Source organism: Aptenodytes forsteri, unplaced genomic scaffold (genome assembly GCF_000699145.1).
Source record: "Aptenodytes forsteri isolate BGI_AS27 unplaced genomic scaffold, ASM69914v1 Scaffold127, whole genome shotgun sequence".
In the NCBI taxonomy this organism is placed as follows: domain Eukaryota; kingdom Metazoa; phylum Chordata; class Aves; order Sphenisciformes; family Spheniscidae; genus Aptenodytes; species Aptenodytes forsteri.
In genome coordinates, this window is record NW_008794711.1 from 367,271 (window position 1) to 394,652 (window position 27,382).

A 27,382-nucleotide genomic window follows, 5' to 3' on the forward strand; every position below is an offset into this window, starting at 1 on the left:
CTCCAGTTGTTATTCTTTTTAACTGGAAGTTTAAACCCCCCTCCTTTCCTATGAACAGTCTCAGTTTTGATGAGTCAGAAGCATTGCTGCTGTTAATGTTTATCCCTAAGATTCATGTCTAAAGAGCACCAAAGTGAAGTTTTGTCGCTAGGGAAAAAGGTTTTCCCTATCTTTTGCCTTCTAAGCAGCAAGCCCAAACATTTCACTGTCTCCCTGGCTAAAAAATGTGCAAGACACTTACCTCCCTCTCAGAGTAGAAAAACAGGTCTTCATGGAGTTCTCCATCTGTCAATGCAATGATGACACTTGCAGTTCTGTAACCTAAATACACAAACTTCTTTAGTCCCTTGTTTTTGAGTCATATTTGTTAAACTAGCCTAGAAAACATCCTCCTAGTGACCTGTTAGCACACTTAAAGGACCAGAAACAGTGGACATCAAGCCCATGTCCTTAACTCCCTTCAGCCAACCAGTTTTCAGAAGACATGAATTTCTGCATGCTTTTTCTACTCGGGCACCTGCCTTCAATACCAGTTTTATATCACATTCCTTTGATGTGCCAATGATTTTTGACAGCCCCTCATAACTATTTCAATATTTCAGACCAGTAGATTAGACTGCACCCATCAAAAACCCAAATTGTTCCTAGTTATTTCCTGATTTTATTAATGCTGTCAATTCAAGAAATCCAGAGATTTTTTTCAGCTTGTGATAAAAAGCTCAAGTGGGATTTAAACAGATATGGTAGGAGAATGGCCTAAAAATCTTCAACCTTCCTATGTAACATATTTCAGCAACATAGTTAAACCTTGCATTCTTTCCCTTGTATTGATTCTAGCTTGGGTTTTACAAGTTTGTATCAGTTTTCACAAGTGCCCAAATAGAATTAATTCATATTTCTGACAATAGACTTGCTACAGATATGAAGGAGCTCCGTAGGTACATCTTGCACAAACACTGTTATGCAATGATAAAGGCTAAATATGTTAAGGCGTGTAAATTATCAACCTTTAAATTTCTTCAACCATCTAGGGCATTTTCCTGCCATTATGAGTAGCCATGCCTTTAACAAGCTGTTGCTGAAGAGACAAAAATCCAAACAAGCAACTTCAACTACTGCAGAACAGAGATCCGATACCTAAATTTCTTGGTGCCGCTTAGTAAATCCTCAGTTTTAAATAACGTGGTAATGATGTAACAAGAAAGTCGAGTGCTTGACAAACAATAAGCCACATGCAGGGTCATTCATGTTGCAGTAGCCCAACTCAAGTGCCTAGGCTCTTTTTGTAGGAAATGGGAGAAAAGCAAACACTTCTTGTACAAACTTAGGAGCCCAAATGACCTCCAGAGATGCCTTTCTCCCTCCATTGACTACTGCAGGAGCCTTAGGACCTACTGCAGGTGGTATAAACACTCCTTTAGTGGAGCAAGGACACACACACAGAACTAAAGACAAAATACACAGGCCGACATTCAGACTTGAGGACCCAGTTGTCCACTGCTTCTTGCATATGGTGGCAACCTGTTTACATGTAATACGTATACTAGCATGTAAAAGTATTATCAATCCCAAATCAAATCGTTCTAGCTATCTATTCCATTCTGCTGCAGTCATATTTTACAGCTGAGTCCCAAAGCTGTGCAGGCTTAGTCACTACTTCATTTTATTCATGAGTGGCCCTGCAAAACCATTAGGACTGGCTTGGTACTCAAACATCTGCTCACCTATCTTTTGGTTTCCAAGAAGCAATGTTTATATTTCTACTTCAGGCTTTGCAGTGCAGAAAGTTTTTACATTAATTACAAGGAAGGAAAGGACAAAACATTTTTACAATTGTCTGCACTTACGACTGGATTTAATAATTGCTTATTAAAAAAAAAACCCACCAAACCAAAAACCTTTTACCTAACAGCATCTCCACAAGTTTCAGAAAGAAGAAGAAATGGTTACCTGAGTCCTCAAGCAAAACGAACAAGGTAAGGTACCAGTTTGGTAAGAGTAGGCACCTTCAGTCAGCCTGGCTTCTCCCTTTTGGCCTGAAACACATTCATTCTAGCTCTGGATCCTTAGAGCTCCACCTGTTCTTTTTCCTTTTCAGGAATTACCTAACAGCATCTCCACAAGTTTCAGAAAGAAGAAGAAATGGTTACCTGAGTCCTCAAGCAAAACGAACAAGGTAAGGTACCAGTTTGGTAAGAGTAGGCACCTTCAGTCAGCCTGGCTTCTCCCTTTTGGCCTGAAACACATTCATTCTAGCTCTGGATCCTTAGAGCTCCACCTGTTCTTTTTCCTTTTCAGGAACAACTACCCTGAATAGCATTGCATTCCTGTAAGAATAGGTACCATCCCCCACCTTTCCCACAGTGAAGCTGCATTTCAAATCCATTAAAGTTATCAGTCAAAAAGAAAGAGAGAAAAAACATTCAATTGATCAAGAAAGTCTCTCACCGTGAACATTTTCATAGTAAATCTGTTCACTTGCCTGAAATTAAATCAGAAGATTATTAGCAATAAATGAATAATAATAATACTTTGTGGGCATCTACACATGCACCAGAAAGAAAGAGAAGATGGCAGCGAGGATGTCATGTTTCTAGTCTGCACATAACCTCTGCTTTCAGAGGTATCTGCTTCATAGCACAAGTTTCTTGCCTATGGTTTTGATTGCATTACTTCAAGGTCTTATCTAAAGCATAACTCAGTCAAACCAACCCTAAGGCCATTGGCCAACAATAATGTAGTCTCCCACTATTCTGCTATCTCAAAATCACATTCATCTTCCTCCTTGAGAAACATCCTAGGTCCATTGATAAATATTCCCCAGCACGTCTAGATCAACTACTCTAATCACAAATAAACCAACTGCAGAGAGATATTCTTATGCTTCTGTCTCCCACTTGATCTATGCACAAGCACATTTCAAGGTAGAAGAGCAAACACCTCAGCGTGCATCAATTCAAAATTAAGAAGTAGGCCACCCTGAACATATTTGGCTTATGAATTTCACTTCTGTTCTGAATTTAAATTTTGGGTTTTTTACTTTTCCTGCAAAGTTTCTGAAGTCACCAAACTCCAGGGTTTGGTTTTGGACTCCTAGTTAAGAGCCAGCATCTCTTGTCAGGTCTCCTGAATTTTTGTTGTGTGTTCACATGCATTTTCAATAGGCAGACAGTTCCACAATCCTCCCAAATGCATGTGTAGTACAGAAGTGGGAGGGGGTTCAGGAGTTCAGGTTTAGAGAAACTCCTGGGCTTGTAAAATATACAAAAGTAGAAGCTCAGAGCAGGCAATAATTTCTGCGCAGCATTATTTGTCCACCAGTGAGAACAGGTTAAAGCCATGGCCTCAGCCCCCACCCAACTCTAACAAGCCCGCTATAGCACCCATGCAGGACTCTAGACAGCTTTCCACTCTTCATGAACATTGTTCCATGTAGGATTGCAAGGCCAAAGCCTTCTGCCTTGTCCTAAGCTGAAAAGGCAGCTCTCCCATAAAAGCTGAAGGCAAGAAGATAGATAAGTAGTAGGGTTTGCAGCTCCCTTGTACCAGCTCCAACACTGAATGCATACCCTTCAGTGTACCTATTGCATAAAAGGGAAATAGCCCCACTTACCTACCAGACATTTACTAACCAGATTCCTTTGTTTAACAATTCCTGAGGAGCACCCAGACACAGTTTAGAGCCACTATAGCATGCATCTAGTTACCCTTTCAAATCCTTCATGCATGTATGTGTCGCCTCCCGGAAGGACTTTCTGTAGCTCTTCTAGCCCCTGGCGTATCTGTTCCCTGAAATGAATGCAGATGCATTGTTAGATCCAGGGTCAAATTTATCAGGAGCTGATATCCAGGTGAAGACATGCATGGCAGAACCAGATACAGTGAGGGGAAAAAAGAGTTAACCCAATGTTTATATAGGCTAAGGTAATGTTATAGGCTACAGTAACGTCTGGGTAGATACCTTTCTAAGGATGTGGAAAATACAGCAGATGTGCTCCCAGTGTTCCCACAGCCTCAGGAAAGCATCACAACAGCAGCATCTCCTATGTCAATATCCATACATTTCTTTCTAAATAAATATTCCCTGTGTAACCCTGGTCAAGCCTCTGATGCAGAAGCAGAGCAGCTGACTTGCACCTAGATCACTTTTCTCACTTATGCTTGCTGACTATACAAACGTAATCAAACAGCCACAAAAAAATGACACAATCTCAAACCATCCTGGCAACTCCAGTTTATTTGGACATTACACCTTCAGTTCCTGTTCAAACTGACTTGAAGATTAAAGCCTTTCTCTGCAATGTGTGGGGTATATCTCTGAGCAAACTATACAATCTTCATGGGAAACAGATGAAGTCACTGCATGCAGGGCCATACTGACACTGCAAGACCGAATGCCAGAAGTCAGTTTTGTCCCTGCATTTTTTAACTACTTCAGAAAATCCAGTTTGTGTGATCACGTACTCTACCTCACATTTGTGAGGCTGATTGCAGCAGTGCATTAATATTATCCAGTCTACAGAGCAGTAACTCCCACAGGGAGAAAAAAGTATCTGCTTTTGCAATGGGTTGAATAATCAAACTTTCAAGAACTGCGATATCCCAAACTAGTTCGACACTGAGCTATATAACATAAGTGGGCTAGGGGCAGATATTTCCTCCATTCAGCTACCCATGCACATACAAGCCAAAGCTGAATATAAAATCAAGAGCATTTCCTGTGATTTCAAATGCGAACACTGAAATTTTAAAATAGACAGCAAAGGTCTTTAAAGTATGTCAATCCAGTCCCATTAGATGCACAGACTTTTTCCAAAAGGGATGCTGAGTATCCTCAATCTTCACGTTCAGATGCTGATACACCACATGAGGCATGGGCAAGGTAGAAAAGGTTTTGCCACTACTCCAGCTTCCCTATTAAGAAAGGCCAGTGTTAACTAAAGGACCAGCGTGAAGCCCACACCTTGTTTGTCAGTCCTCCAATAAAAACCAGCAGCTCTCCAGTCAGCTGGCTTTTAGACTAATACCATATCAATATCCTGTTCCCAGACAACATTTCTAGGACAGCTGGATAAATATGAAATACATTTCCACATGGGAAACACTTAAGTCTCATAGCTTAGAGCCTTAACAGACTAGAGATCATTGCAATGGGGTGTGCTCACAGGGTGGGAAACAGAGAGAGGCAGGGAACAGGTTTTCCTCTGGCACCAAGGTAGATATGGTTCATTCTCTTTATACTTATTGTTGCAGTAAGTGGCAAGAGATGCTTAGGCTGGCTGGGTTTAATGACATTTTTCAAGGTTGATATGTATGTGGACTGCTCTTTAGGAAAGCAGCCAGTTTCCTATTCATTCCTCTATAGTAGCTGCTCTGGTATGCAATTTCATAGACATCCAATATGTAAAACACATGCTGACTTATACAGTCTTCACATGTGTTACATATATTTTTGCTCCACGTGGCAATGAAGTTAACAGAGGAAGCAAGAGCAATTAAAGGACCTCATCCAGTTCTCCTTGAAGTCAGATTAAAAAAAAATAATCCATCCCATAGATTTTACTGGGATTAACTTGGGGATCTACAAAGGGATGACAGGAACATACTTCAGAAACATGGCAATCAAACTGTCATTGCCAAAAAATATACACCCTTGCAATCCATCCTAAACACTGTTTGCCTATATATAACATACCTTCAGACCTCTGAAGAACTCATGTTCACCTCTACCTCAAGGGTATGGGTATGACCTACGGCTTTCAAGGTTGTTTTTATGGGAAGGGAGTTTCACCTATTTGTTTGCAGAAGAAACTCCCTAAGGATGTTTCAAAGGCAATAAGGCTCTTGTTCTCTGATGAAAGCCTGAAAATCTGCGGAAGGCAGACTCCCTCAATGAAAAGAGTTTGAGTTAAAACCCTAATTGCTGACAGAAAGACATTTAGAAGTTAAAATTAAGAAGGCAACCTCTGCCTTAAGAGGCCTTAATGCATTCTAGCAGAATGAGTGTCCTATGTGAAAATGGGCAGGTGATTCAAACAATTAAATTGAGAAGCACAAAGGTGTCACAACACTGCTCACAGTGGACTGGAAATCATTGAGGAAGGAAGGTCAAGGAAACTACAAGGACACAAAAGCTGCAGTGCACCTTTAAACCTCTTCTTACCTGTCTTCTGTTAACCTCATTAGAATTGTCCCTCTAGTTGAAAAAACAATGAAGGACATCCTCAGCTGAGGGCTGGAGAAGGAGAGAAAAAAAGTAAATTATTTTGGTGGTCCAGACCAGAGCTTACTGTATGCGTAACACCAAACACACAAGACGCTCTGATTGCTATCTAGATTATAACTCAACAGGATGAAAGACAGGACTAGGCAGCAAAAGGTGTTTTCCTTGGGCCTTCCTAGTCAAGGCAAACCATGAGGAATCCTTCTAAAAGATGTAAATAGCACTTGCATCATGACCTTAGGATTGCTAAAGCAAGAAAGGCTTAAGTGCATCCTGGGATCACCATGGAGACGAAGGAAGGCTAATTATGTTTATCATAACACATTCCACCCACTGGCCTGGGGGATTTTTCATCCAGTCTCAAGTCATTCAGTGCCTGAAAGCTACAGCCTCAGGCCTCTCCCTGCAGACCCAAACTTCTGTACCTCAGGCAGTAGTCAGCCATCTCAGAAACAAAAGGATTCCTTCCCCACAAAAACAATTTGATCCATGGAAGTCAGGCAGGAAAAAAGGGAACAATTAGCTTATCTACTCCTATTTCCTGCATGACAGAAACCTGGGGAAAAGCAGTCAATGGGATGATCCGAGAAAAGCATTAAGAACTCTCTCTCCACCAGGTCCCCTGGTGGAAAGCAGCATGTGCTACTTGACTGCAACTGAGAGCACATCTCCTAGCTGCTGGCACACACACACCTCCTCATTCGGTTATCTGCAAAGCAGCACTTCTTACCTTATGAACTTGCGGGCCAAATGTTCCACAAAATGATATATTTCATTCCAATGGTGCAGGACACTTCCTGATCTAGGGAAACAATTATTACAGGAGATATTAGTTGAATTGCTGCTATTGTAGTTTTCCCAGCCTAACGTTTTGTTACACATTGCTCAGCTAGTAATTTGTTTTTATTTTGTTTAACACTCACTGTTCACATTCTTCCTTTAAAGAGATATTAAACTCTAAATGACATTTCCTACTTAACTTTGAAAAGCAAGAATAATTTACACTCCAAGCAAGTGACTGAGGCTACACTTGGCAATAACACATGGCAGTTACGCTAGACCTTTAGCACAGCCTTATACAAATAAACCCTGTGTGAGTGAAGACCTGTCTCTCTGCACAGTATTTTAGATTAATTCCACCAACTCACTTGCCATACTATTATGCAGAGCTTTTAGCTCAAGTGTATTTTGAGAATCAAATGCAGTTGAAGGAACAGATTATTAAACTTCTCTAGCATTTCCACTGTGCTGGAGACTATGAAAAATAAAACATCTTAGGTCCACATCTCGACTGTTCTGGCTAATTCTTCCACACCTCAGTTAAAGGCAAAACAAGCTCATTTTGCTCTCAGGAAGATAAACCATGGATTATAATGGGATTGGATTATTCTTCTTTATGTTGTAAGAACCAGGAAAAAATTACATTAATCAGAATCTTTCAGCACTAAATGCCCCTTCTGGCATAAACACTTCTATGAACACTGGAATATTAATATTGGAAAAAAATTCCCTCCTAGAGTTGGAAAATAAATGTGTCATCACTTATTTAATTCATTGACTACAATTAAAAATATTTATAGGGGAAATAACCATTCCAGCTTTAATAGAAACTTCCTTGATCTGCAGCCTGAGGAAGAAGATGAACATTCGAGAGAATGTTTTTTCACTTCACAGAAAGAAAAGGCATCTGACCTGACTCTGTTCTACCTTAGATCTGAGAATGCAAATGAAGAGCCATGAACAGATTCACCCAAGTACTGCACACCTGGTACAGCCAACCCCAGCCTGGCTACAAATAGCATTACTTCACTTTCCAGCAGCACAGCAAGCATGCAAACCACATTGTGCAGGTCATACAAATTTCCTTCCCTATTCTACACACACCTGGTTTTCATTTACAGCCATTCAGTAAAAACCTTGGCCTTACCTACTTGCTCCATGATACCTTAAGCCATTCTTTCTCTATGTGACCCCAATACATCCAAAGGCAACCTTAGATGACATGCAATGAGGACCCTTGCACAGGTACAAGAGCATGTGTATGGAATAACTCCGAGACCTTGAATATGACAGGCACTCCAGTCCCATCAATGCCAAATAGCCCAAATCATTTCCAAGAACTGGCCTGGAAAATAAGTATTTATTGTCTTTATATGGTGAAGCATAAAAGAAACACTTGACTTTATAGCAATGGTTACATCAGTCACCAGAAGACACATGAAGCCAAGGTTTTGTTAACCATAAAACAATTATTACCTCTTTCAGTGAAATATATGTTGCTTTAGACAATATATCCACCTCTCAATAAAAGTGCACCTCATTGAAGTTTCACATGTCTTCTGAACCATCTGGTAGCAGAGATGTGAAGTTAGGACCCTTTCAGAAGCATACCCTAACCAACCTTCTCCTAGCCATCAGATAAGACAACTATACTACACTTCATCTTAAGGGAAAACTTAGCTCTTGGCCTCTGTCAACACAGAAGGTCTAGCTAGCCCCCACTTACAACAGGACACTGCCCTAGAAGCTGCATTAGCCTTTAAAGGTATGGTTATTTCTTCCCCTTCGTTATAAGCCTCTGAACAAAAGTTGATCATCACTTAAAATTACTATTGCAGCAAGGCAGCTGGGAATGAGATCCAGTCACAGAGCACATGAGGTATGTAGGTCGTCATCTAAAACTCCTGTCATTTTCCACGGCTCTGAGAAGTCATGCATTTTCTGAAAACAGCATTTGCCAGAATAAAGGTTAAAACCCAATAGCTCAATTCAATGATGTGCCGGTCAATAGCACATCAATAGCACAAAGGCAAGTGTTTGCCTTTGCAACCGTTGTTCTGCTGGTCTTAAATTGTTTGAGCAGTTTTTTCAGGTAAGCAGTGCTTTTTCATGCTTCACACAAGTATGGCTTCAGCTTCTGCTGCACCTCCTCCCCTTCATCATCCTCACTCTTGTTCTCCCACCAACAGTCCCATCTTTATGCCCTCTGGAACAAAACTCCAAGCATCTGAAGTTACAGCTCTCTTTCCGTGAAACCTTCCCACCCATCTATTAACACACAAGAGGAACAACCTGAAGTTCAAGAGCTGCAGAATATTAAATGTCTATTTTAAGGAAACTTCTTACCATTGCTACAATCATAAAAACAAACCCACTCTATCCTACAAAAGGAGGACGGTTTCTGCTTTCAGTTCCAAAGGCACTGAAGTGGGGCAATTAGAATAGTCTATAATCCATTTATTCTTCATCTCTACCAGAGCAAGCTATAAAAGGGTCCCAAAATGAAGGTTCACACTTTTGCTGACCATACATCGTTCCTTCTAGCGCAGCAAGTTTTCTATCTGTAGCTAGACAGCTTGCAGTCTACTTGCAGTTAATTTCTCCATCTAGTCAAGACCAGCTGTCAGTGGCTATAAATGCCCAGGTCCACTTTTAGAAAAAAGTACTCCTCTAATACATAAAATACATCTTCTGATACACACTTCAGACTTCTTACAGTATTCACTTGGCATAAAATGGACAAAACCAATAAAACTAACCTTTTTGCAGTCAATGGAAGGTTTACAAAACCAGCATTAGCTTACAGTGTTCACCTTCACAGCTTTCCGCTGTGTTAGTCAGAAGCCCCGCAGTAAGAGACACTTGTCACTTGTAAAGCCTCTCATAAGGCAGGCCAAGAACTCTTAATAGGACAAGTATTTCTAAAGCCTAACTGTAAGGCAACAAAAGCCAAGTTTAAAATCGTTACCTCTTCATATTCCCAAAGAGAAACAAGATGATCAGCGAGCCAACACTTCGCAGCTGAATGGCTGATGCTACAAACTTGCAATTTAAGAAAAGGCTCATCCTGAGGATGCCAAATTCTCTTGCTGGAGAAAAGCCCAATAAATGGACATTAAGACTTAGTAAACCATTATGCCTTTAACAAGAGAATGATACATTCTGTGGTCAACTGTGCTGGAATTTTGTACATCTAAACTAAATCCAAGGGTGAGAGAGAATCAGTTGTTCAGTGGTTTCACACAGAGAGCTAAACCCTGCCCTCCAGCAGGTGCTTTTCTCCTACTCACCATGACAAGAGGCACCATAACCCAAAGCTGCAGCAACTCAAACCTCCTTACAGTTTGACTTTCTTGTACTTTTTAGACTTCTTATTTCCATTTCTGTCACTGCACCTTCTCAGAATACCCATGGCTTTCTTTAATTCACAAACTAGAAGGAAACAGAATCAAGCCCACAAACTCTTATACAAAGACTTCACACCAGTTACGTGCACTGCAGCTGACAGAAGTACATAAAGACACCTGATGCAGAGACTGATATTGATCCAAATTCTCCTTAAATTTCCACAGTTTTGGACTAACTTCAAGAAGTCTCATAGCTGTCAGAGGTGGCATTGACCCAAGAAGTTTTGCAGCATCTTTTTACTGAACTCTTTAAAAATAACACAAACGAGCCAAAAAGTGCCCTTTGTCTTTCCAAATACTTCAGGAGCAATTTTGAAAACACTACGTAACACAAAGATGTTAGAGAGGTGATGCAATTCTTCGAGAAAACACTACTATCTTGTTCCACACTTCACACGAGACAGCTCACCAGAGATATTGTCAAGCATTTGAGATTACAGGGTCTATAGAGGTCCAGTTCAGAGCAGGACAAGCCTCTAAGCCCAAACACAGTCCAAGAACATTCTTCTTTTCCTGATTGGCAGGGGATACATAAAAAAAAAAAAAAGCAAGTAACCATGGACTGAATTTACATCAAGCAGTAAATAAAGTGCAGAGCACTGCAGGCACACACTTAATCCTAGATGTAAGGCAGCTCCCACCCACCCCTTTTACCAAGGAATAGTTAACCTTAGATTCACCACGGGCTAAAAACATGTACACAGGTCTTGATGGGCATGGATTTCACATACTAACTTAGCTCATTGCAATTGCATGCCAAGAGCCGGCTTAGCAGTGAATTACATACCTTCAGGCAACGAGCAAAAAAACCTTGCTAATATCCCTCAACCCTCATAGAATCATAGAATCATTGAGGTTGGAAAAGACCTCTAAGATCATCGAGTCCAACCGTTGACCCAACACCACCACCCACTAAACCATGTCCCTAAGTGCCTCATCTACTCGTCTTTTAAATACGTCCAGGGATGGGGACTCCACCACTTCCCTGGGCAGCCTGTTCCAATGTTTAACCACTCTTTCAGTAAAGACATTTTTCCTCACATCCAATCTAAACCTCCCCTGGCGCAACTTGAGGCCATTTCCTCTCGTCCTATTGCTAGTTACTTGGGAGAAGAGACCGACCCCCACCTCACTACAACCTCCTTTCAGGTAGTTGTAGAGAGCGATGAGGTCTCCCCTGAGCCTCCTGTTCTCCAGGCTAAAACAAAGAAAAACTATGCCTCCATATACTTGCAACCCCCTGCCATCCAAACAAAACTCATACATTGCTCTGGATTCAGGCCTGCGATTCCAGAAAAACAATCAAGGAATCACTGACTAGGTCAATGAAGATCAGAGATGATTTTGAATCTATTTCCACAGACACTCAGTTAGTTTTACCATTACCTAGTAAAGGCTTGTATTTCTTCAGATTAGAGCAGCCAGAATATTACTCAGCTCTGTAAGGGTCCTGTGGTTTGCTCTGTTGGAGGGCTCATGTTTCCCAGGGGAAGAGTCACTACTACCAGAAGCAGTTCATGTAGGTCAGTCTCCCTGCCTGGTGATGCAGAGTGTCTGCTTTCCATCCCACTGTGGCCCCTATATTCTTCTACACTCTGAGTGTAAATCTGGACTTAGTCCCACTTAAGTCATGGTAACTACAGCTACCGAAGCTAGATTCAAAGAAACAACTATTAGCCTCTCTAGAGCAGGAGTTTCGCTTCAATACAACTGGTTAAAAATAGATCAGCTGTCTGGCTGAATAACAAAGGGATCACAGGAAACAGCTTGGATTACTTGCTTCATTTTGCCAAGGATCTTTTAGAGCCAAGTTTTCTTTCACACATGTACAGTTCCTTGCATGTTTTCTGCACATGGGTATAAAATGCCTACTAGTTGCACACAACAGGCAAGAGCATAGGAAAGAATACCTTTGACATACAGAGGATACAGCAAAAGATTACTGAGAAGACTTACTCATTGTTATTCCTTCCTCCCTACCTGCAAATAAATTAATCTGGGAGCTGCCTCTACCTAATGTTCCAACTGTGCGTGTGTGGGGTGTTTACATACTACAGCACTAGACACCATGTCAGTTAGGGAGTGGGTTACAGTCTTCATTAATTAGTCACATGGATGATATTTTTAGAATAACTGGACAACGTCAGAAAAAACAAACGTTTGCTTTATGTTTATCAACATCTCACTGCGTCCTCATTCTTCCTTCTTAATGAAGGCCCTATATCTTATCTCACATCCAGGCCGTAAATTCTTTGGCACCATCTTCTGCCATATGTTTTGCTACCATTCAGTCTACAGGAGCCTCAATCCATGAAACCCCTCAGCACCACAGTAACACAAAAGGACATGCCATCTAGGACCAGCTCTCTCAACAATTCTCCCAAGATAAGTGGGCCTTACCTTCCACAACACTGGGCTCATCTTGGTATTATCTCCAATTTGAGGTGCTCAGCACCCTGTACGACTAGATCCTGCATATAACCTAAATAGCAAATAGCATACAACTGTACTCTAAATAGCATACAGCTTGAGTTGCAGACCTCTCCACCTTTTTTTTTTTTCCTTTTTGCAATCAAAGCACAAGAGAAACGGATTAATCTGGTCTTAATTCATGTGAATACAATACCTTCAGCAGCTCAGAATTTCAAGTTAGGTGTTTGTGTGCGTAACACTATTTTTGTCCTTTTAAGTTTGCTGCATGTCAGGTAACAATTCTCAAGAGAGCTGGCAAACCTTAGTTTCCTCCAAAGTTGGAGCACTGCACCAACAAAAGCGTGACAACTTCAGTTTTACTTGGCAAGGAGTTTGCCCAACTCAAACTGCAGTCCTGTGGGGTGTCTTTGCATCACTTTTGGAACATAACTCTGCTAGCCTGAGGTCCAACGGTCACAGCATGAGAGGCCTTCTCTATTGCTACCTAAGCTGTGTGAGAACTCTTGGAAGTGATAAGAGACATGCGAGTGCACGCACAGAGATTAAGGATGCTATTGTAACCTGGCAAGCATATCTGGTATCATTCAAGCTTCTGTTCTGTTTGTTACATGCACATCAAGGCTGCGTAGCATACCAGGATTATTTCTGAATAGCTGTATACTGGATTTTCTTCTCCTTCATGACCATGAGAAATGGCGGATTTGCTTGAGGTCCTCTGAGCATGCCATCTGCAGGGAGTCATGTCTCCAGCTGTCTGCAGACAGCCGGAGGAAACCTGGTTTCCCTTCAACAGTTCACACAGCAAGTTTGCAGGGTTTTCCTAAGGAGAACATTGCAGGGAGCTAGAGCATCACTTCATGAGAACAGCCTATAACACATGCCCTTTCCCCAGTGGGTTACGTGTTCACTTTGAAGGGCTTCTTGTGGCCGGAAGTATGCTTCAAGAGCCAGTGCTGTGACAAGGACTGCATATAGTGCAGCAGCTGGAACATCTCCTATGAGCAGCACACATACACGGTGCTAAATGGACTTAAGTAGTCACTAAATCCAACCAGGCACTGAGGCAGAAGGGTCAGTAGAGGGCTCTAGCACTGGTGACTTCCAGGGCTGTGTTTATTGTTTTTATATTACTCCTTTGATCCCAGAAAGTAGGTTGCTTAATATTTTAATGGCTTTCTTCCACCATTTAAATTAACATTTCATGTTTCAGAATCTAAATCTCTTCTGCTTCAGTGTCCTTTATCACTTTTAATAACTTTTAAACATTTTTAGAGCTATTTCAAAGAAAAGGAGTGAGCCCTGAATCTATTATTATCATTTCATAGTTTGCCTGAAGGCCTCTATAGGCATCATCTCTCGCCACATTCAGGACTTCAGCAACATTTTTGAAAACATTCTCTAAACAACTAGGAGGTAGAAAACCCAGGCTAAATAAGACTCAAGCTTTTTAGAACTTTAGCTTAGCATCTGAGGAATGAAAGATGGTAGAAAACCCTAGTTTTATAGGCTAAATAAGACTCAAGCTTTTTATAACTTTAGCTTAGCATCTGAGGAATGAAAGAATGTTTTAAAGATAAAGGATATAGGATAACCTACTCCGCCACAGTAAGTATCTCATCAGCCTTCTCAAAGGCTAAACAATCAGGTCCACGACATATTGTACATACCAGTAACTTAAACACCATAACTCTCCTCCAAATTCCACTGGAGACCAAGGACATTTTTACATCAGACCCTGTTCATTTCTGCACCAGAAAAATCCCAGAAATAGGAATCCCGCAACTGTCAAAGTGGGATTTTTTTTGTTGCATACCTTGATAGGTACACTGAGGTAAGCCTGGCTACTGTACAGTTTGTGCCAAGCTTCATATTTCCGCCCAAATTCATAATCCCTTGAGCAAGCCTAGAAAGTCATGCCTTTTAGTAAGAGGACAGCATAGAACTTGAAATAAGCGGCTGTTAAAATTACATTAGCTCCGAGGTATAACACAGCACATCCATCAGATTTGAGAAAACCTTCAATTCTGCTTCAACTTTCAGGGAAATGCAGTTTACAAAAGCTGTCTGCAGTACAAATCATGCTCTGTTGGTTTTTTTTTTTTTTCATATGTAGCAATAAAAGTACTCCAACTAATAACTGAACAGCCAAAGCAACAAAATGCATTAGACAGGTAGATCTTTCCACTGAACAAAGTAAAAAAGAAAAGAAAAAAAAAAAAACTTTTCCCCTGGAGCATTAGGACAACTGGCATACTAAAATATCCAGTGTCTCAGTCTTACATTTTACCCAGTATTTTGTAATAAAGTGTTATGTAATTCCAAGTCATTTATACTAATGGAACATGGGAGCTACTGCAAAACACTCAAGAGGATCAGTCAGAAAGCTTCATCCGCAAGCACTTTTGGCAACTTACAAATACTTTCCTGTCTCTGAAATTTATGGTTAATAATGTCAGTACCATGCCTCTGGCATGCATATTCTCCAGTATTTCCAAACCTTTGGTTCAAAATAACTATTCTTAATCAAGAAAATTAGGAGAATCATTTTAGCTAGTACTTTTTTAAAATTTCTTTGTAAATTATCATATTGCTTCAACATGAAGCTTTCCAAAGCTAAGCACATATCTATTTCACATTGCTCCATCTACAACCTGAAGGCCTGTAAATAGGCAAACTTACCAGTGCCAAGAAGATGACACTATCACAATTGGTGATGAAAAAAGTGAGGTAGGAAGTTATCTTCAGTACAAACAGTTAAGCAGTCAAAATATGCATTTGATTAACAGGAAACAAAGAAAATGTGACTCAGCTAGAAAAAATAAAGCTCTCTTTAAATAAGGCACTCTAGCTGTTTTCCATCACAACAGACAAAATCAGACCCTTTCAAAGGGAGTAGCCACCTCTCAGAGCCGGGTCTTCACCTGCAAGTTGCTGCTCTAGAACGCTCAGAGCTAAGGAGCAAGCGGTACAGAAGCACACCTCCAGGCAGGCGAGCATTTCCTCCACGTTTTCAGCTACAGAATTAAAGCCTGCAATAATAACTCTCCAACCCCTGCTTTCATGAGTGCCTCAACCTTCACGGTTCGTACGGAAATCAGAGGTGACCAGGGTGCTGCCCTTCTCCCAACCACTCTTTTAAGAAACTACAGGGTCAAGTACACAATAAAGTTTCTGTATCAGCCACAGCAAAATTTATAACAATTTGATTTACAGAGCACAATGGGATTATATACTAGACCTACCAAAGAAGTTACCACAACAAAAACAAAGCCAGAGTAGTACGGAGTTTCGCAGGTCCCTCAGGGACACAGTGACTTCTACAAAACCAAAATCCAAAGAAAACCTCCTCAGTATCAGTATATGCCATTCCAGTTCATGCCTAGAGAAAGATTTCTTTGAAAAAGAACAGAGTAGAACTGACTTACTTGTCTAGAATGAAATACAAATCAAATCCTCCGTAACAGGCAGGACCACCGTTCTCTCTCTTTCCACCTTGTCCATCACAGGCTAGCATAAAAGTTGCTAGGAAGAGCCATTTGAAGCCAAATCTCAAGATGCTTTGCTTTGCAATGGCCATTATATCCAGAGAGGAGGAGAAAAAGAAATCTCTTCTTCCAAGGCTCCTTTATTTCACAGGTTTCTCCACAAAAGCCATTCAATGACCTTTAAATGTGTATATTTATGTATTTTATTCCTTAAAACTCCACTTGCAACAGCTGTCCTCAGGAATTGCAAGACTTTCCCCCTTGTTTCCCTTGCACTTCTGTTTCTTGGTTTCAGATTTCAAGATGCACAATACTGTATTTCACTTTTTTTTTTTAAAGGGACTTGACCCTCAGCCTCACTTGCAGCGCTCTGAAAGCAGCACCATTGTTTTGCAAGAGAAGGAGCAGCCTCCTAACAAATCTTGCTTTGTCACAGACTTCAGAAAATACAGGGAGGGTTTGAGGTTTTTTCCCCCCTTAATTATTATTGTTATTATTCAGGATGGCAAGTTTTATTTTTCCTTAGCAAAAAAAGCTCAGAGAATGCCACCTTGTGGCAAAAACTCAAGCTGACGGGAGTCTCTGGTTTTAAGCATCTCATTCGAGCACCGAGCATACTAAACACATACCACAGCAGCATTCGATGCGAACACAGAAGCGGTTTGCTTGCAGCAGTCACACAGCACTGTGCAGAAACATCTTTGTTTTCCACATAGGCAACATCTGAGTTTAAAGACCTTTAAAAACCCAGAGTAGCTTCACAAAAGTTAAAGTGACAAGCCATGCCAGGTTTCATCCCTTCTATTTTCTCAGTTCTGAAAAACACCAAGCAACGTCTGTGCCTATGAAACAGGCTTCCCCCTCCTACCATCCTTAGCAAGTTCATTTCAGCCACTAGAGCCTTAACCCTCCCTCTTCCAAGAAAACTCACTGGAAAAATGTAACTTCATCTACATTTGCATTTTCTGTCTCCTTCCACAAACAGCACCACAAGCTCTAAAACCTGAGCCAGACAGCTCAAAAACAAGAGCATTCCCCAGTCAGAACAGCTCCCTATGCCAGCAGGAGCTAAACTAGAGATCCCAGGAGCAGGGGCTCCTAGCCTTCCCTCTCAAATCCTTTCAGGCTACAGCAACACACCTGTTCTCCAAGTACCAACTGCTGGTTAGTGGAGCAGCTTCAGGTGTTGCATCAAGCGTGGGGGGACCAGGTCATATTTCGGACAGGGGATGCAAGTGCACTCGAGTCAGGCTTTCAAGCTGTTCTTTGTTGCTTAAAGAGTTAAATTTTCTTTAAAAAATTCTTAGCAAAAGCAAACAACCTGAGGAAAGGCCAGGAAAAGCAGCAGGATAGGTTTCAAGGGAAAACGACAAACAGCATGATACTGGACTTCTGACAGAAGTGGAAACATCTGGATTACAAATTAGTCAGGCACCTTGCTGCACTGATGGTTAAAACTTTGGGAGCGTTCTCCCTCCTACACCTGGCTATGCTCAGCAAGTACACCAGCTCCATCACCTGTAATGTGGATAATATAGAGACATGGGCAAGTGGTACCTCCTCGGTCCTGCTGCCAAATCCTGATCAGACCTGAAGGAAGGGGAGATCCCTTGGAAGTCAAAGCTTCTCTAGGGCTAGACAGGAGTGGAACCAGGTGTTTTGTAGATGGATATTTTGGGCTTCCATACCTAAACTCAGGGGGAGTTGGGAGTGTGCGTGTGAGTCTTCCAATTTATCTCTTAGTCTGAAAGGAGAGTAGTAACACAGCTTGTTACTGCGTAGGCAAAAGATCTGTGTCAGGGTATCAGGCTTTCTACAACAAACAGAAACAAGGCACAACGTCAGAAATGTATATGAGTGCCTTTTGCTGAGGTAGCTGTGATGCTGCCCAAGCTGAGGGTTAGCACCTGCACCAGTCCTGGGCAGGCAAAATGTGAGGGCAGGTGGTCCTTTTTGGGTAGCTGTGGAAAAAAAGGTGGAGCTGCCACCTCCTGGTTTGCATATCTGAGTGATCTAGTTGCTTAAATCCTGTGAGATGAGGCTGCTGGGAGATAGCAAAGTGCAGAGCTGTAGTTTATGCAGCCAGTATAGGTGTGCTAGGTAAGCAAGTAGGGCTCAGGGATTTTAAAGTTTCATATGGATGCTCTGGAACAAATCTGTTTATAATTGTGAAGCTTGAATTGCACCAAACATGGGGTTATGCCTAGTGAGTTTTGTGTATGTATCTGAATATTGTACTGACCGAAGGAAGGGGATGAGACTAGTCTATGGGGGTTTTTTTGGTATTTTAAAAGAAAATTAGCTGAATGGAGGATGTAGAAATAGGAAGGGTAGAAGAAAAGCTTCCTCTCTAGAGACTGATGTGCTGTTTTTGAGAAATTTTGGAAAAGTACTTAGGCCCAGCTTCTGATCTGAGGTACAGCTAGCGCTCCTGCCACAACCGGATAAAGTATCCTGTTGTTACTAGCTTATGACCTGTGTCTGCCTAAAGATTAAAAGCAGACTGATAATCTCCCATTTGTTTCTGACTGGCCCTGAGATGAACAAATGTTTGGAGCTTAAAAAAAAAAAACAAAAAAACCCTGTACCTCAGGAAAATAACTTTGGCCTGAAACTAGGAGGGGGAATGGGGGAGGAGATCAGATTCTCTGTGTAGCTATGGATTCAGGCTGACAGACGGTCTAGGAAAGCTTGGGGAAAAGCCAAGGAGTGAGGCATCAGATGAAGCTTAGAGCACCCTGAGATGGAGGGAGCTGCTGACAAAGTGAAACACCATGCTTTGTGCTGTAACTCTGACTTTCTTCAGGGCTAGTCTTCTTCATATGCCTATCTTAAGAATGTGTCTTTTTGTTTATGATCTGGTAATAGCAGCATCAATGCTCTGAGAAAAGCAGCTCCATAATAGGAAGCTCCTGTGAGACACAGGAGGGGGCATTGGAATTTCTGTCTGTCCCTCCCTAAGTAAAAATGCTAGAAACAAAAATATTATGAAGACTACATTCTTTTTGTGAAAGACCTAATAGTTCTTGCAGAGACTGGGTGTGTTGTATTCTTTCTGTGAAAAAGACAAGAAGTAAGGTGTTTTAATTGCGTACAGCAGTTCAATGGTTAATTAAGCTCCAACTGATGCCCTTGGTGTGTGAATAGAATTTGCATATGTAAATGGTGGGGGAAGTGGTATCAGCAGGTTTTCTTGTTTTATCATCTACTCCCTTATATGTATCTATGGGACCTTTTCTGAAACTCATAGCTTGGAAGAAGCTGGTTCTGTCAGTTTGTGGTAACGGTGTTGCTGATAGGTGAGACACAGCACATGACAGCATCGTGTGGGTTTTGTGAGTGCTCACTTGGGTGTCTTTGGGGGTGGTTCCCTTTGGCTCACAAATGTCTGACCTGTGTGGTGGATAATGGCTTCTGTCCAGGTCTCAAAAGCATGTTCCCTAGTTTTCATGGTACTTCAGAAAGCTGTCACAGCAGTCTGCATGGGTAATTGAGATGTAACGAATTGCCTACGATGACCAATATTATTATCACAAATATATCATCACTGTACAGGAATTACTTCCCTGTCTTCAGTGTAGACATGTCCTTAAATTCACTGGCCATGTTTTCAGATGGTGTAATTCAGCACAGCTCTGCTAGTATCAGCAGAGCTACACTGTCTTACGTGGTGTAGGACAACAGACTTCTCTGGGTAGCAGTTGTATGCCTGTACATTTCAATTGTACAACATATAACTCAAGGCTGACACCCGGTGGCCAAAAAGGCTTTTCCCTGGATTGCTCTAATTTTTCAAGGGATCAATAACTCCCTTGTCTCTTGCTTTTATCTGACTTTGCCCTGCTTTGATTTTATTTGCCTCTGCTGCAACGTGTAAGGCTGTATTGCATGATTTTTCTGGCGATTAGAGTTTGTTCCACTAGCATTTTTAACAAGGGCTGTTAACTCTGCATATGTATGTAACTTCTTCCTGAAGAGGACTATTACACTAAGTATACAGACGAAAATATATTGCTTGTAATGTATTAAATAAAATAGGAGAAAGTACGGTGTAGATAATAATTCTGCCATAATCTAAGAAGGCAATGCATTTGCTTTCCAAGTCTTGTTTTTCTAATTTCTGCCTAAACCTGCCTAGGAGCAGGGGGTGCAGTCAGACGAGCTGCTGTCCCCTTTGGTTAGTGCTGTAGGAAACAGGGTTGTGTAATAAGGCTATGCGCTTCTCAACAGCCTGCCCTCCTCTACTCAGTGTTGCACGTATATAGCTTTTGTTTGCCTTTGACCATTTCCAAGCACTTTGCCAGGGCTGGAGCATCCTTGCAACACCTCCGCAAGTGTTTGGGTTTTTTTTTTTACATTCACTTATATCTGGACAAAATTAAGCCCAGTCAACTCAAAGGGACAGCTATCATTAATGGTATCTTTCTCTCTAATTGAATTTAGACAAAGATGATCAGCCTGGTTCCCACTGATCCTGAGTTTGGAGCAAATGTTGAGGAAATCATTAGGGGCTTCTGGTTTTCAGCATTTCTGAAAATTGGGTGGCTGAGTTTGACCTCCCTTCTAAAATGAAAGCACTCAGTTAAGAGTATTTTCTAAGCACCTGAGTTTAAAAGTCTGAATACTCTAATGACCAAGTGCAAACCACAGCACAGGTGTCCAGATTCTCAGTCCCCTGTGACTCACAAGAATGCAAACTCAGTATTCTCCTTAGGAGTCTGTTCAATTTGACCAGATATTTAGACAGCAGTAATTAACCCCCTGGAGGCATTAAGGTGCATGAATCCTGAAACAATTAAGTCTAAGGTAACAGTGATGATCTAGAAACATGCATCTAACTTTGAGCAAGTGAATATGCAAACAGCACTGATGAAGCACTGTTTGTTTAAATGAATATTAGGATCTTCTGCAGTTTGGTTTCCACTGGTTTTAAGGCAAAAGGATAAGCACACATGCCCAGCAGGAGGGAGCAGAGCTGCATGGAATGGAAGATTCAGATATTTAATAATACTACGGGATTTAAGAATAAATCCTACCACGTTGTTGGATTTGCAGTGCCTGACTCACCCTTTTCAAAGTGCTGTAAACATAGACAATGTGACCATTTATCTATGAGGCAAGGTATCTTAACTGACCCTGTTCCCCCTTGAAGACTTCCTTTGGAAGAGGTTAATTATACTGACAAGTGCTCCAAACTGGAGTTTGGACTGGAGTGATAAATGGAAAACTTTTCCCTCTTCAGCCTATGCTGTGTTGTCAAATTATCCTTTTCCTAATCATGTTTACAGATCTCCTTTGACTATTGTCTACTGTCTTTATTACTGCACTTATTAACATATGCTTTAGATTTTACAGGACAAAATGCAGAAGAGTATATGCAGGGTGCAACCGTGGCTTTTTAAAATCCCAAATCATTGTGTATCAGAGCCTGGGAGATGGCTTTGTGGACATCTGCTGTGAACTGCTCTCTGCTGTTAAATGTCACCTGCTGGACTACAGTAATTTTCTGCAGCGCTGGAGGATGGTACGGGCTGGAAGACTTGTAGTGAGGCTGTTCTTGCTGTATTTGTTCTTCAGGACTCTCATCCCAGCAGCATGAAGCAAATGTGTACATATGCTGTGGGGGTGTGCTGGCAGGCACAGACTCTGGGCTGGGGTAATGACATATAACAGCTCCACTCAGTAACAAGCAGTAAAGTTTCTATTGAAGCGTCAGGTTTATCTGAGACCTTGTCTTAAATCTGTTTCTTCACATTGCTTGTACTCCAGTTTTGCAGTAAGCATCACAGGTGTATTTTTGTTGCTGCTGAGAAGTTTCTATGGTTTTTTAGGTGGCTGAAGTTTCCTTCTCTTTCACTCATGTATGTTTGGCATTAAAACGCACATACTACTACTGAAAAGTTTCTTTCCAGTCCCTACTGGAAAGGGAGTTAAATACAGAAATGCCAATAAGGCGGCAAAATAGGGCATGACAAGAGCTGAAAGATTTTGTTAGGATACTGTATAATGACTAAAAATAAGTGAAAATCTCTCCTAAACTTTGATTCTTGCCTCTTTCTGTCATGTTTAGCCTCAGCCTGAGCAAAATGAGAACTGATGGTGTGTAAAGGAATTAAAAACTTCTGTAATACCAAAAAGGAAGGAGATTAGCAGCTACAAACTACTGTCTGTCTCTCCTCTGCTAGGACTGATGTGTGTTAATCCAGATAATTCAGATGCTTTTGCCTGAGATGTGCCTGAGTGAACTCTATATCCTTTCAAACTGCTACAGAGTAAAGCCTCTGGGGATCAGCGAGAGGGTAATAGAAACTGAGGGACGTTGCATGGCTGGTATCCTTCTTAAATACAGACTTGTATTCACCTGGATGAACCCAGGGCATCCTGCCATTTTTGTTAGAACAGAGGAAATAATCTTGATTTTAAAGTTTCGAGCAATAGGGACCTTGCCCTACTAAAGGTTTAGTGTTTAATGGCCCTACTCTCTTTTAAAAATTGTACTTTAATTCCCCTCTAAACTTCTCTGCTTTCAAATGCTTGGGATTGGTTTCTAACTCTAAAGTTTTGATTCTTCTCTATGACACTGGCTTGACCATGTAAGAAATTTGGGGTTATGTGTCCACTGCAGGATCGGGGAGGGGAAAATTGTTGTTAGGTGACAACAGTCCAAGATAAATGCATCCTTCCAGTCCCCACTTGTTAAAAAAAAAAGTTAACTTTGTATCAGCAAGCTTCATGCTGGGTCAAAGTAGATAGGGGATTGTTTGTCTTCAGCCTCGAGCTGACAAATCTGACATAAACACTTTGTCAAATGTCCTTGTTAATTCAGCAGAAACATTACAGTAATCCTGGCTTGACTCATGTTACTTATATGACTGGAAGATTGGACATACAAAGAATCTGGGACTAGCTATGAGGAAAGCTCAAAGACTCTTTCTACATGTCCCTGGCAGCATAAATGGAATAAGTCTTTCATCTCCCTTTACAGTGCCATTGCAGCATTAAGGAAGGAAAACTTAAGCCTGCTTTTTTTTGCATCTTCAAGGCTGAGTTAGAGGTGTTTGGGAGGAGGCAGCTGGGAATCTTGCATTGTCTTACATGGATCAATAATTGTGTTTATATTGTGTATGCATCTTTGAAGCAAAGCTTCATCCACCTGAGTGTTCAATGTGATGCCTCTAGCCAGTCCTGGCTATGCACTGGAAAAAATGGATGACTATTTGAGGAACAGAACAACTCTGTAAATCCTACTAATTAGACTCCTCTTCCCCTAAAGAAGGTAAATTCATTGTGTCCTCCTTCTTTCTTTCTACCTTTCATGCCACATGAATCAAGATTTTTAATGTGAGGCATCTTTCTCTGAGAAGGCAAAGGAAGGTCTTAACTCTGTATGCCTTATTTGTAATGCACATGTTCTGACGCTTGCCCACCTCTATGGGTGTGCCCTATGTTAAGAGCAGGCTTTTAAAAGAGCATTTGAAGAGATGCAATCAAAATATTTTTCTGGATGTGTTCATAGATGATAAAGGGTATATAATGAGAAAACTAGCCAGAGTTAATCAATGCTAAAGGTCTTTAATTGAAAGATACGGTCACCAATTTATCTGTTTCAGCATCTGAATCATCAAGAACGAAACTCTCGAAAGAGGAGATGCCAGGGAAGAACAGCATCGGGGTTGGCTTTGTGCAGTAGCTATCAAGCATCCGTACTTGGTTGAAGAAAGGTAAGATTTTCAGGCCTTGTTATTGCCATGACAGTAGTTAAGGTCCCAAACTTGCAGGACATCAAGTCTACTGCGTGATACTGGATTGTATATATTTTGGGGTCCTTTAAAAACAAGAAAAGAAAAAATACCATGAGGTAATACCTAAGATGGTGTTAAGCGATCTGTGCCTTCATTGGCAGCCTTTAATACCTGGCATAGTGCACGCGCGTTTTTAATCAAATTGAGCCATCAAGCAATATCAAAGCAAGCAGCGAGTAGGTGGAAATGCTGCTATGTCAGAATGCAACATCCTATGCCTGATCTGTAGAGCATCTTTCTGGTGACAAGGTTTGCAGACAATCAGCTTGCAGTAAGGCTCAGAGTACTTTGCCGGTGCTTCAGGATTAACTCCTCTGAGTAAAACTTAGTTCCTTTATATACATTTAAAGAATTTCTTTCTTTCCCCACAATACAAGAAATTCTATTGCAAGTGATCAAAATATGATTATGGCACCCACAGTGAGACAGTTGATCTATACTAGTCTCCATAGCAATAGCTGGCATTCTACAACAGTGTATTTTTATTGCTCTGAGTGAGCTATGTTTTTAATAATTGCTGCAATAGAAATATTTCACGTGTATGAGTCAAAGATTCTTCTGTAGTCACCAAACACAACTGGATTTTTAACTCAGAAATGAATGATCATAAAGACATGCAATTTAATATTCTTTTGGTTTTCCAGTACAGTGGGGCACTATTATACTCTGTACTGTTATTACTGTGCATTATATGGTTATGTTAATGCTAGTTAATAGGCCCTGTCAGGCTTTGACATTATTGGAGAATCCTATGAAGTGTAGGTCATTAAACTCCTAGGTAATGTGATCATTCCACCTCTGAAAAACCTACAGGGAATGAAGCAACTTGGCTTAGTATTGTGAAACATAAGTGTTTGGTGGGATTCATGTACTGTTATTACTGTGCATTATATGGTTATGTTAATGCTAGTTAATAGGCCCTGTCAGGCTTTGACATTATTGGAGAATCCTATGAAGTGTAGGTCATTAAACTCCTAGGTAATGTGATCATTCCACCTCTGAAAAACCTACAGGGAATGAAGCAACTTGGCTTAGTATTGTGAAACATAAGTGTTTGGTGGGATTCCTCGGTAAACTTATCAGCAATCTCTGAACTGAAGGACAGTGGTTCTTGAGACTACCCTTTTTCTTCACCTTGGCGTTACAGATGAGGTCAATCTGCAAATTTCTGGGCCAAAACTTAAGCCACCTTAAACTTTACTAAAAGGAGTAGTAAGGGTTTGCATCAGATCATTTATGGAGGTTGTGACTCAACACTGTTCCAATCCTGATCTGCAGAGATACTGAACCCTTTCTGCAACTCCTGAGGTTCTTGATTTGTGTCCATCTCTAGTTGGAACAGCAGCATTTGTGTATTATTCCCCAAGGAAAAAAAGAGCCTGGTTAGTTACAGACATAATTCATTTGCTTGCACTCACGGTAAACTTCATAAGCCATGTAGACTGAGAGTCCTCCGCACATAGCAAAGATGTCTGATCCGTAAGACCTGAGGTCATGGACAGGTCTCTTGATTACGAATGTGATCTCCTTTGCAGGTTGTCCTTGACCTTTCAGGTTCCAAACATCAAATAACATCATTCATCAAGATCAGTGCCTTGATCCATTTAATGCTATGCGTATTCCTATTTCTGGAATGGTGACTCAGTGCTTGGTGTTTTACTCAAAACTGTATTTAGTTTTGAGTCTTTTAATCCACTGTGTGACTATGGGACCATTAGCAAGCATTGAAGACAGCTCCTATGGCAGATATTTCTAAGGGAGTCAAGGTGGAGGGAGGCTAAAGAGAACTGGAAACTCAGTTAACAGCTGAACAGGAAAAGAGTAGTGCAGTCAGCATTTTAACACTCCTACAAAAGTATTTCCTCAGTCACTAATCTCTCACCCTAGAGGTACTCAGGTTGTAACTTGGAAGCATGGAAGGAGAAGTCTATTCATTCAGTCTTCTAAAACAGGAACCAAAGAGGGCAGTAGCAACACTTGGCAGATACATTTACACTAAAATTATTTGCAAGTAGTGTTTATGACCTCTTTGAGAACTCTGTGTTTTAGTGGGACAGTTTTTTCTGAACTGCTCCAGAGTGCTTTGTTTCAAATGAATTTCAAATATATTTTCTTACTTGAGTGCTTTGCCGTCTGGACAAAGTGTCTTGATGCCTGTATTTGCTCTTATGACCTAGGCTTCCTGCTGGGTTGTGTCTCTCATTATTCAGCGACAGCCACAGGACTCCTGTTCTGGCTCATACAATTAATATGGAGGAAAGGCTGTTGAATATAGAGATGTTCTCTTACGCCCTAAAGGAAAATTGAGGTCTGGACAATAGCATCTGCAAAGCAATGTTCCGAAATGAAAAGTGCAATTTCATATTGAAATGACTCAGAACTATTTTTAGATATTGCTATCCAAAAATAATTAATGCCATCGAAGGTTTCCTAATATAAACTGTTTCTTAGCAACCTGCAAACCTAAACTTCCTCAGAGAAAATGTAGCTGGGGGGGGTGGGGAATGAGGCACCTACTCTTTTTCTTTTGAAAAACCATCCCCATGGCAAATTCCCAAGCCACATCAATGTTCAGAAAAACAATCCTGCCACTTGTGAAAATCTCATCCTCTCAAGAAAGAAAAAGCACAGTTAAACAGCTTGATGAACTCCAGGGTAAAGACACACTTAGCAGGGATGACTGGGATTGACATAGGCTTTCAAAATTATGGTGGAATTTTATCAAAGAGTTCCTGAAAGCCTACTCCAATATGTTTCCTTCTTGCTGGTAAGCAAGGAGTTGAGATAAGCTTCAGGGGGCACAGAGATGCACCTTAGTACAAGCAAGCCTGGGACTATAGCTACAGATGAATGTTTTTGCTCAAGCCTGTACTTAAGTAACTCCCCCCTTTTTCTTCCCCACCATGCCTTCTTGCCCTTTAAAGCCAGGATTTTTATAAGGACTCAGTTCTCAGACCTCAAGAGAAGCCAGTGTCTACAAAAGGTTAGTATGCTGAATGCTGAGGTAATTTTTAAAATGTCTGTGCTAATTCTGTGGGCTGAACTCATGCTAATATGGTGCTTAGTTCTTTCGAAAAAGTTTTGAAAGCTTGAAATCTTATTTAAACTTTTTTCCTCATTACTGGATTATTTGTTCTTCCTCAACTGGAGCTGCCTAAAAAAAGATTTTTTTTTTTAGCCTGCAAAGAATGTGAGATTATGAAGAGTACCATGCCAAAAATCTGAAATCTCTAAAAATAAAACAGTATTTAA

The 27,382-nt window shown here is 41.0% G+C and overlaps 2 protein-coding genes across 2 annotated transcripts in view; both read right to left on the reverse strand.

Annotated features, from left to right (window-relative positions):
* ANTXR1 (anthrax toxin receptor 1) overlaps positions 1-16,420 on the reverse strand; it is a 107,156-nt gene extending 90,736 nt beyond the window's left edge. The window contains exons 1-6 of the mRNA XM_009273801.1: positions 16,269-16,420; positions 6,954-7,025; positions 6,164-6,235; positions 3,708-3,789; positions 2,449-2,482; positions 242-321 (exon numbers count right to left, since the gene is read on the reverse strand). Of these exons, the coding sequence (XP_009272076.1) occupies positions 242-321; positions 2,449-2,482; positions 3,708-3,789; positions 6,164-6,235; positions 6,954-7,025; positions 16,269-16,420 (492 nt within the window). The remainder of the gene's footprint in view (positions 1-241; positions 322-2,448; positions 2,483-3,707; positions 3,790-6,163; positions 6,236-6,953; positions 7,026-16,268) is intronic.
* A 9,093-nt stretch (positions 16,421-25,513) lies between these two features.
* The window catches only part of GKN1 (gastrokine 1), a 4,312-nt gene continuing 2,443 nt past the window's right edge, over positions 25,514-27,382 (reverse strand). Inside the window, exon 5 of the mRNA XM_019470635.1 lies at positions 25,514-25,690. Within this exon, the coding sequence (XP_019326180.1) occupies positions 25,514-25,690 (177 nt within the window). The remainder of the gene's footprint in view (positions 25,691-27,382) is intronic.